The 12,008-nt window shown below is 31.2% G+C and overlaps 1 protein-coding gene across 1 annotated transcript in view; it reads right to left on the bottom strand.

The window, feature by feature from the left end:
* The window catches only part of LOC127796695 (uncharacterized), a 53,458-nt gene extending 44,626 nt beyond the window's left edge, over nt 1-8,832 (bottom strand). The window contains exons 1-3 of the mRNA XM_052328988.1: nt 8,784-8,832; nt 6,483-6,569; nt 986-1,207 (exon numbers count right to left, since the gene is read on the bottom strand). Coding sequence (XP_052184948.1) covers nt 986-1,207; nt 6,483-6,511 — 251 coding nt within the window. The 5' untranslated portion in view covers nt 6,512-6,569; nt 8,784-8,832. The remainder of the gene's footprint in view (nt 1-985; nt 1,208-6,482; nt 6,570-8,783) is intronic.
* Between the last annotated feature and the right edge of the window lie 3,176 nt (nt 8,833-12,008).

Raw genomic sequence — 12,008 nt, 5'->3', positions numbered from 1 at the left:
TGTAGGTTTTTCCTTTTAGCAATCCCATTTTGTCGAGGGGTATTAGGATAAAAACTTTGGTGGACTATATCTTCTTGAATTAGGTATGCCCCAAGAATAGAAGTAAAATAATCTTTGGCATTATCAGTATGGAAGATTTGAATTTTAACATTTAATTGAGTTTGAACCATTTTGTGGAAGTTTTTGAATAATTGACCTATATATCTCGGATTTTCCTTTCATGAGAAATATCCAAGAGAGACGAATGTGGCTATCTATGAACAAAACAAACCATTTTACCCCAGTTACACTTTTAATTTTAGAAGGTTCCCAAAAATCACTGTGAATGAATGAGAAATGAAGATGTTGGTCCTAATAATGGCAAATATATCCCAAGAGAGGGGTGAATTGGAATTTGTATAAATTTTTGATAATTTAAAACAATAATTGATGGCAGAACACTAGGTTTCAAAATATATTTTTACTGTTTTAGCTTGTTTCGAAATCTATGAGGTATGCTTCGAAATACAACTTACTGTTTTGCTTGTTTTGAAATTTCTTAGCTTGTATTTCAAAATAATGATCTTTGGCAAAGATGTTTGAGATCCAAGATATGCTTATATGAATATGTAAGCTTATGCTCATGGAAAATATGTTCTAGCCTTTGATAACAATTCTTTTGAAAGCTTAAGCAATAAAGGATAAACAACAACGAAAGAGTAACTGTACACAAGATATATAGTGGTTTGACACCCCGCCTAGTCCGCTACCTTCAAACTTATCCACTTGAAAGATTTTTCAATCCCAATCACTTTTACTAGTGATCAACCACAACAAGGGTTTTATCACGGCTCACCCCAAAACTTTGTACAATGAGTTTTTACGGGCTCAACTCAAACCTTACACCAAGTGAGTTTTAGACTCAACTCAAACCTTACAACGTTAACAAGATAAATAGAATTTTATCTTTATAGCCCAATAAATTTATAGCAATGAAATGCCTTACCAATGGCTGCACAAACCTCTAAGCTTGAGGTGAGGAGAGCTGAAAAGATGAGACTCGTTGTTTGCACTTGCTTCTCCTTTTAGACTTGTAATGCACAAGATTAAGATGTAGATAGATCTTCTTTGAGAGCTCAATAAAACATTTTGATCACCACTTGTGCTTGTGTATGTGTCTCTAGTATGTGCTCTCTTGTTGTTACTACTTCTTGTCTTCAAACACCTGCTATTTATATTGAGAGATAGAAATCTAGTCGTTTTATAGCCGTTAGAGACAAGACAAAAAAGTAGATTTCAAAACATAGCATACAAGTTTCAAAACATCACAATTTTACACTTAGGTTTCGAAACATACTCCTCATGTTTCGAAATATACAGCCTTTCCAGTTGGACTTTGCACTTAGAGACATCAATAAGTGGGAGACATAATCTATTCCCATTATGATTAATTAAAAGCAATCACATTCAAATTCAAATTTGAATTTGCTTTCTCAGAAGATGGATTTAAAAATCAGAGAATAAAAATAAATGTTTAACACAAGTGCATCTCGAATTTTTTAAATCTCTACTAACAGAAATGTCAGATGTTTCGAAACATAGAATACAGGTTTCGAAACATAGTCCAAAACCTGATTTGAAAACAGAAGCATTACATAGATGTTTCGAAATAGCATATACACTTAGAAAAATATTGAAAACCTTTTCAGAAGGGGTTTCGAAACATACACAGAAACATGACAGAGTTTCAAAAGGGTTTGCTTGACAACACAATCCATAGCATGTATACATTACAACATATTTACATTTCTTTAGTTTAACTAAATGTCCACATTTTCTTTTATTTATATTTTACCTTCCATTTACTTTAATACATAAATATAAATAAGCAAGTACCCCCTATTTGGATTCAATAAAAATATCCAAAAAATCAAAATCCATAACAATAAGAAAGTATAATTTTGGTTTTAATACAAACTCAAGATTTAACAATATTACTACCTCCAAAATATATATTTTTTATTTAATGAAAAATTTATTAAAAATCGTTTTAATACCAATGGATATTAGATATCAAAATATCGGGAGATATTTTTTCAAAATGAAAAAATTTTCAAAAACATGTACTAGTTGGTCTTTTGCCTTAGAACAATTTTAGCTTTGTGTTGACCAACGATTTCAAGGCTAATTTTGAAAATTATTTTAGGAGATTCTTTTAAATCATAATACTTGTTTTTGCAAATCTCCATATGTATAAGAATGAACTTAACTTCGTTTTCATTTGAACAAAATAATACTTGATATTGAAATTGATATATGTTGAAAACCATAACCTTGACTCATGACTTAGGGATTAAGTCAATAGATGTTTTTCATCATCAAAACTAATATACAAAAATGTGCAACATCAGAAAAGATTCTTAATATGTTTGTTTGGATAAGAATTGCGAACATGCTTAGACAATTGATAGGTTTCACATTGAATATCAACATAATTTTTATTAAATAATGATAGAAAGAACATTTAGAGTCCCGAATGCAACTCATCACAACTGCTAATCAGTTATCCTGAATTCAAATCCTAAAAAACATAATGAGTTAGGAAAAAATTAGTAACAAAATCTTTTCCCGAGCAAACTGACTAATAGATAATAGATTACCATCCAACTTTGGAACCAATAAAACCAATTCAAGTGTGAGGTTCTTGAAAAGAGTAACAAAACCTGTACTAGACACATTTGATATAGAACCATCAACAATACGCACGATGTAATTTTCATAACAAGGTTGGAAATCTAGGATGAGAGATATATCACCAGTCATATGACCCAAGGCTCTAGAATCGATAATCTAGCTACCATTATTGTCCACCTTTTTAACCTTAAGTGCAATCAGAAAATTACCTTTCTGAGCCATTGTAGCTATTGTTGAGGTGGTAGTATTCGGGGTGATAGATGTTTGTTAGGTTTGGGCGTCAACTGTTGAAGAATTTCCAGTTGTTCTTTGATGTATTGACCATTTTGAACTACAATGGAACCCTTTTCGATTGTAGTATGGTGTCCACAACTTTCTTTCTTACTTCTTGGTTTTCAATCAGTAGGTTTTCCATGAATATTCCAGCGAGTGTCTTGGGTGTGACTAGCCTTTTTGCAATGATTGCACCAAGGTCTTCTTTTCTTGGTGCAAAGGTTATCAGTTCCTCGAGAAATCATGGTAGAAACTTTAGCAGTTGGTGGTTGAAGTGCAGTGCTCGTCATAACCTTCTTTCAACTTTCTTCACATCAAACTTCTAATGCTATTTCACACAGATTTGGTAGAGGTTTGATGGCCAATATCTGCCCCCAGACTTCGTCTAAATTTTTGTTAAGACCTAACATAAACTTGTAAAATAGTTTCTTCTCAACAATCTTTTTATACTTTCTAGCATCAGTTTGACATTCCCATTTGCTACATCTTCTGTGTTGGAATATGTCTCCTTGGTGATAGTCCAAATTTCTTGTGCCATTTCATAGAGAATAAACTTTTCACCGTCTCGTAGAGAATAAAGTTTTTGCCAACTTCATTTGTCATGGAGGTGATAAGCCATGCCACGACATGACCAAATTGTTCTCTGTCTTCCACACCTTGTACAATGGGTCTTCTATCTTTGATTTAGGGGTTGTATCAGTGAGATAATCATCATTTCCTCAGCCGCATATGAACATCATAACTAAATGGGACAACTAAAGATAGTTGTGCCCATTCAATCTATGTCCTATAACAAGGAGAACTGAGGAATCGGATTCTCCAATAAGAGTCGAAATTGAGGGAATTTGGGAGGAAGAAGAAACTTCGATGGTGGATGCCATTTTAGATGAAAACTCAAAGGAAGTAGGACCAAGATTTGGTGGAACATAAATCGAAATCAGTTTCAGAATTGGGATGAATCAGTTTTGGACAGAAAACATGATCATTTCTCTTTTGAATCAGTCAAAAAAATATATATGACACATCAGAGAAACCGCTCCATAGGAGTCGGTTAAGACATGGAATCTGCTAGGTAAGGAAAGGGAAAAAAACTATCTCCTAAGGACAAAAATGTAATAAAACTGTACGATTAAACAAAAAATGCAAAACTGAATAATTACATATTTTTCTACAGTTTCATTTTCGAAGGAAAATTTATAATCTCAATTATATTTGGAAATCTGAAAGAAAAGTTCAGAAAAAAAAAAAAAAAAAAACTAGGCAGGCAGTACTTTCAGGCTGCTAAGATGGCATAGGCAATTCCAAAATTTAATTGCTATCTATTTAGTTATGATTATTCTTATCATTTTGTTTTTTGACATGAACATTTGCCAATTGCAGACATTATTCCAATGTTTACAGGCAGGCAGATGCTTCAGATTAAAATATATGTGGAAAAATGATGCCGAGGTTCTCATGATTGAAAAGCCGTAGCTATTGAGCCAACTACAAGTTGATTGCGGGAGACCTTAGGGCTGTACAAGGATTCTTTTTTAATTTTTTTATACATTATGTAGATACAATTCATCTTTTTCAACGATTCATCTCATACTATTTTTCAATAATCAATCTGATTCTCTGTTTCATAATAAGATAGAATTAGCTCCAACATTATTTATCCTCATTCTTTCTTCTAACTGGTTTGTGAAGATATGAAACAAGAATTAGATATGATTGATGAAGGAATTTTTGTAATTTTCATGTTAATTGGAGGTAATTTTGATAAAGTATAATTTCATTATACTAATTTTTTTGATAAAAGTACATTTTTTTGATAAAGTATATGTTTCTAATTTTGTTTCAAAGAGAAGCTCCAAATTTTGCTTCCACTCCATAGTAGATAAATAACTTTTGCTGTCATGTAAAAATGCTTTTTAATTTGGGCTAAATTAAAAAAAAAAAAAATTATGAAAGTACTTTTGTTATAAAAAAAAAAAATTGTCCTACATGTATACAACACGATCAAATAGTGCCCAAAGTCTTTTCAATAAAGCCTTGCCAAGAAAATGCAAATGAGGGGAGTGGTGGCTAACAAGAATGGCTATTCCTCAAGGGGAGACTTTAACTAGTGTTAGCTCCTCAGCTCTTTCTAGGTTAGGGATGTCGAGAGGTATCTTTAGGGCATTTGATGATGCCTTTTCAAAACATATTAATTTCCTTTAATGTTACAGAAGGGTCCAAAGCAAACTTTTCGTTAAACAATTGGTGCAAGCACAAGCCCTTTTGTATGAGGTCTTCCCTAATTCCTTTGATATATCCTTGGTTCTTTCACCCATTAGTATACTGTTTGGTCACCTCTTTTTAGGGCTCCATCTTCTTGTTTAAAATTACTTTATAACCATCTCATTATTAAGTATGTCAAGGACTGTTGGGCATGGCATCCTTGGAGGGACTTTTGTTGTCAAGTCCTTTTATAAGCTTCGTTAAGAAGGTGAGGAGATTAATTTTCCTTGATTGCAATTTAAAAAACAAAACATGATTACGATGATTTGGTCATATGACAAGAAGATCTATATAGACTCCCATGAGAAGAGTAGATGGAATGGAACAAGTATCAACAAGAGAGATAAAAGATGACAAAGAAAAACCTGGCAGAGTCACATAAGTGCAATATGAATAATAAAGACCTTACAAAAAATAAGATCATGGATAAAAATTACTAATAATCATGAGATAGAATTCTATAACCAACCACAAATAAAGGATAAAGGCTTAATATGTTGCTATTGTTATTACAATTTGAAGGGCGTATGTGCCTCTTCTTCATTAGCAAGATATCAAATGGTTCCATTCTTACTAGTAACAACCTCAAGATGAAAAGGCATGTAATAACCAACCAATGTTTTTTGTGGAAGGAGGGAGGAGTATCAATGGCACACCTCCTCTTGTCTAGAAATTGTGAAGCTTGGTTTTTGCTTTTTCCTCTCTCTTTTTTTCATGTCACCAATTTGGTGATGAAAATTTTGATTATGGATCTTTTTATTATTTCAGTGAGGAGTCACCGAAGGAAAAGCTTGAGCTTTTGCTAGGAACAGCACTCCTTTTCCCATGGTCTGATGTATATGACATGGAAGGATAGTAGAGCTTTTGAAAACTTTGAGAGTTCTTTACACTCTCTCAAGGGAACACTTCTTATTTCTCTTCTTCTTTTTTTTTTTGGTTGAACTGGATTTCTCCTTTTTGTCAATCCTCTCGCTTCTTTTGTTGCTGAGCTCGTCTTTGTAGGTTCTTAGCTTAGAGACTTCTTTCTCATCAGCTTGTATAGGTTTGAACCATGCTCAGCATCTTATCTTATTAATGAACAAACTTTAAAAAAATAAAAATAAAAAGGTAGTGCTAATTTACTATCTCAATTACAATCTTTGCTAGGTGGAAGGGATCTTCTTAAGATTGGTGCACTATCAACAAGAGCCCATGGATGCAAAGTAGCCATTTGACTAAACAACTATTGAGCCACAAAGGCGAGCTTGATCAAGAGGATAAGGATTATACCTTACATGTCAAATAGCCCACAAGAAGAACTCATCTCCTCCAATGAAATTGTTGGGCATGAAATTGCACATCCAGTGGAAGGTCTTTCACGCCTATCAAAAACATAGGCATGAGCAAGGATAGCCTATAAACAACACATCATTTACAAAAAAAAAAAAAAAAAATAGTGAAAAGAAAGACCAAATTTGTGAATGTGTAAGGAACTCAAAGCTCCAATTTTTTTCATTGACTTATTTTTTATGTATTACAATCCTTTTGCTCACACAACTTCTCATTGACAAAAGCATTTTAAGCCAAAGATGAGTTCACAGTATTTGTAAAATATCACCTGATGGATGTAAGATGGAATGCACAAATGAAAAGGAAATGAGCAAGCCTTGACAAGTAAATCTATGACAACGATAGGGAGCACGCTTGTAAACAACCATGCCCAATGCATGACCAATGACAGGTGTGCTCTCTCTCGTCGTCAAGGAATCATGAGTCAAGGCTCTTGAAAGACTTGCAGCTAAAGAGAAGTCACGGATTAGGAAAATAACGAAGAATAATAAAATTAATAATGCTCCACTATATTCATGGAATTCTAGTAGGAGATGAGCTAAAAGTTTTGCTAATTTTGAGGTAAAAAAGGAATTTTGTTAAAGGAGCAAAAAAAAAAAAAATTCTGTAACTTCTGAGATCATAAAAGGGAGTCATCTCCCACATATTAAGGGACAGTAATTACTTCTACCTCGTTAACCTCGAAACTGTTTTGGGCAGAAGAGGATCACGGGCTCTAGCAAATAAATCACTGAGAATATTTTTTGGGCAGAAGAGGATCACGGACTCCAACAAATGAATCACTGAGAATTTATTTGTATGACTATAATTTTTATTTCAAGAGCAATAAGAGCACACATACAACGCTGTGCTTCCTGACATGCAACCTAGAAGGGCATCATACAGTAAGGCACACAAAGTTAACAAGCATAAGATTCCTACCAAATGGCATATATTTTCAGACCTCTAAACCTAAAAATTCAACAGCATTTACCACAAGTTGATCCCAGTAGATCATGATTTCTTGGACACGGTGATGTGATCACATGAAATATAACATACAAAGCTTCAACTAACATTACAATAAGAGAAAAAATAAGCATATGATTACATAACCTGTTCTCAAATTATTACTAGATAGAGCAAGCAAACAAAATGAGATATTCATTAATGTTAATCAAAACCAATCAGCGTTCATTATAAAACCAGCAGGATATCAGATATTTTAACCAGAAGCTCCAAGAATTATTTTTATTGATCACTTCTCCATCAAGTTCTCAAAAGAAAAAAAGACACTGATACTGATTAGATCAAAGTTTCTATATCACCAGAATCTCAACGAATTATACATCTAGATCACTTCTTTACAAGTTCTCAACAGAAAAAAAGACACAGATTAGACCGACGTTTCTATCTCACCAGAATCATCATTTTGTTATCAAGTTCTTAAAAGGAAAAAAAAAAACAAAAAAAAGACGCTGATTAGCTCAAACTTTCTACATCCCTTGCTAATCAATATGTGAAAACATAAAAAATAATAATAAATAAATGAGATCAGCATACTTACAGTCTTAATTCGGTAGGCAGAAAAGAACTGAAAGAAAAGTTAGCCAAAAAAAACCAAGTTCCGTTAAAAAACACTTAGAACTCCAATCCGGGGCACAAAGAAAACCAAATCTGCGCGAAAGAAAGTGGTCCTATTAAGCTCCTATACCCATAAGGCATGCTAAAATCGCTAGTTTTTTAGGGCAATATCACAAAATAAAGATGCAAACATGATCAAACAGTCCAAAAAAGGTCCAAGCACAAAACTGGAGCAAAGAAAACCTAAACCCAGAAGCCATTAGCCCCTCTCACTTTTTCTTTCCTGAAACCCTAGTTTCCAAAATAAAATACTACATGAAGAAAAAGGGCGAAAATTCCATTCTCTCTCCGACCGCACAAGCCATATCCGTTATCACATATATACAGCAGAACATTTTCTCAAAAAACAAAAATAGAGTCCGAAATAACATGCTCAATTCCCAGATCTGTAATCAAATACAATCAAACAAAACCCAAAATTCAAACAATCAACAAGCAAAAAGGGTCTACATAAACAACCTCCAAATCCAATAAAACACACTGTAATTCAACAAACAAAATTATCAAAGATTTGTATTGAACTTCTGAGAAACAAGAAGCCAAGCCATTGAGAATCCCGGAGGGAGAGAGAGAGAGGAGAGAGAGAGAAACAAGTGGAATAATAGATGGATAAATAGATAGACACTGCTAGAGCTAGGGAGGGAGAAGGGTAGAGAGAGAGAGCAAAGTTGATTCTTCTTCCCCCTTCCACTACAGATCCTACAGGGAAGTCGAGACGAGACAGCCATTTTTAATCGAAATGGTACAACGATAAAATCCACCTCTTTTTTCCGCAAATTTACGACCAGTCCCTCCAATTCCTGGCATTCCATTCGTCCACCAACGCGTGAAGTCCACCAGCCAATGAAATTTCTCCACGTTGAACGCTGTACGCTTGAATTATACCCACCCTCTGACCGGCACGTGTGGCTCCCGGCATTCTCAGGGGAGTTGAAATGTAATTATCGCCTAATTTCTTATTTTTTATTCGCTTTAGTGCCCTTCATTACCTTCCAACTTTCATTTAAGCCCTTCCCACTCCTTTATTATTATTGTCCTAACGCTGGTACAAATACCCAATAATTACACAAGTACATTACTTGAAAATTTTTGCACATTTTCAGATTCATTCTTGAGAAACTCTTCTTAGGAAAGTAATTGAAAACATTCATTTAAAGTTTTAATTTAGTGGTTTTGTTAAGTAGTTTTTTTTATTTAAAGACAATTAAAAAAAAATAAGAACTTGAGTGTAAAAATTAATAAATCTTTTATCAAAAATTGTATATAAATAAGTAAAAATGTTAAAGTTTATACTTTATAATTACTATTATTATTTGTTGACACACTTAACAAGTTTTAAAACTTTAAAAATTTTAATTCACTCTTTCTCATGAATTATAATATATTATTTTTCTCGTATTATTGAACTTAAAATGCTGGTAATTTTAAATAATTAAATTTTATTGGATAAATTTTGTGTGTGCTAAATTCAAACTTTTTGGATATATATACAAGTTCCAAACTTTGAAATTTGGGATTTACAAAGTTAATAATTTATGTTGTTATTTATATTTACAAAATATTTATTTTAAGAATGAAAAAATTCTCTCTTGGGCTCACCCACCCAATCGTAGGCAGCCCGGACCTACAATGCCGCTCGTGAGGTAGTTGTCTCAAGGCCCAAAAATTCTACCAATTTAAGGGCTCATAAATTTGGGAATAAATTGACAAATTTTTTCTTTTTTAAAGTGATTATTTTATCTATGTATAAAGTCTCTATTTCCCCCAAAATTTGCAAAATACCTAAGATCTCTCTCTCTCTCTCCCTCTTTCACTCTCTCAAAAACACTTATGTAAATCACTACATTTTTTATTATAGTTAACGCTCAATAATTATTTTTTGTTTTAACACTTTTATAATGTCACCACCAATTGGGTTTGCTTCCTTCTCAACCTTAAACTCGTTATATAAATATATATATATGTATATATTTATTTATTTATTTATGTTGCTGATTTAGTGTTATCTAAAAGTTGAGATTAATTACAATACATAAATAGATTAAAATGTTATATTAGGTGATCCTTTAAGATATATTATGTGACAAGACATAATGAATTGATAGATTATGTTGTCTATTAAAAAATATGTTCGAACAATTTGATTGATATTTTTGCCTCCAAAATTATAAGAAGAGTAGTTTTTAATTAATTGTTTTGAAAAAAATTTATTTTATTCTTTGATATGATATGAATATTTATTTATTTATTATTATAAAAAAATAAAATTTAAATGTACATTATGATTTGAGAGCCTATTTTTACATTTTGACTTAAGGCCCCAAAATCTCAAATACAACCCTAATCGTAGGGGCCATGGATGAGAGGGAAATAAACGATATCATAAAAGGTAAGGAGAATCCTTCGCAAAATAAATATGAGACAGCATATATCTATCACATGCATGGAAAAGAAAAGAAGAGAACAAAAAATAAAATAAAAATATATTATTCCTTAATTCAAAGGAATTAAAAAGGTGATTTATACTTCTAATAAAGTGTTATCAAATCTAAATAATACAAGTACAACAGCTACTTAGGCCCGGCTCAAAAGTGAAGCCATATATGCGGTGACATAACACTCTTCCTTAATTTTAAAAATTTGTAATATATATATTTTTTGTTATGCATGTTTATTTTGTATGTAGTTAATTTAGTTAGTAAGAGTTTTCAAAGTGAAAATATGCATATTGATGTTACTATAGATCAATTAAAAGGTCTTTTTTTTAAAAAAAAAAACAAATTTATAGGGAAAGCGGATTAAAATCTGCTATGATTTTTGCCAAAAAACTTGCAAATAAAATGAAAAATAGAATCCATATTTTGTGAAAATGTGTAATTCGTAAGAAAAAATAATTTGATAAAAATGTCGATGATGATAAAACACAATCTGCTGAATAATCTTTTAGAGTTGATTATTTTATATACATAATTGATTAGTCATTTATTCACTTCGAAATAGGTTTGAGCAATTTGAAATATATGAAAAAAAATAGATTTCTATGCAATTTCAAGAAATTAAAATCATTGGATTGAGATATTTTAAAAGAGTGTTGTTTGAAATTTGAAAATGTTCTTAAATTTGATGAATTTTCTAGTATAGATGGTTTAGATTTGTTCTTGTAATTAAGAGTGTTAAGAGAAACTTTTTAAGAGGCAAAAGTAGTCCAATGAAAATTCTTGATTACACCAAAAGAGTATTTTTTTCTGAATGCATATATTATTTATAGAATATTATTGACAATTTCAATTTTAGTAGTTTCTATAAAAAGAAGTTTTTCAAAATTAAAATTGATAAAATCTTATTTGAGGTCAAGTATGTTACATAAAAAATTGAATAAATTAGTTATATCATGTATTGAACATAATTTATAAGATAAACTTGATTATGGATATTTAATCAATAATTTTGCATCTCAAATGGTAAGAAAAATTAATTTTATATAAAGGTGAATATAGTTCAATACATATTTGTAAAATGAAAAATTGTTTATTATTGATGAATTTTATTTTTTTAATGCTATCAATTTAATGTTTTGTTTTTTTTTCTTTCTATAATAGAATCAAGAATGTATAATTTTTTTTTTGCTCTCACTAACCTTCTTAAAATTAAAAAAAAAAAAATAGTTTGTTTTTCTTTCTTTATTGTAGTAAGTTGTTTGGTTTTTTTTTTTTAATTTTTTACTTCTAAAATATTATATTTTAGTTAAAAATTGATTATCGTTCAGGAATTATTATATTTTGTAATTGATTAAATTTTAATTTTTTATTTGATAAAATGATGAAATATTTACAAAAATATATATTATT

This window comes from Diospyros lotus, chromosome 3, assembly GCF_014633365.1.
Source record: "Diospyros lotus cultivar Yz01 chromosome 3, ASM1463336v1, whole genome shotgun sequence".
Lineage (NCBI taxonomy): Eukaryota > Viridiplantae > Streptophyta > Magnoliopsida > Ericales > Ebenaceae > Diospyros > Diospyros lotus.
Note: the sequence above shows the minus strand (reverse complement) of the source record. Positions and strands in the feature narration are given on the sequence as shown.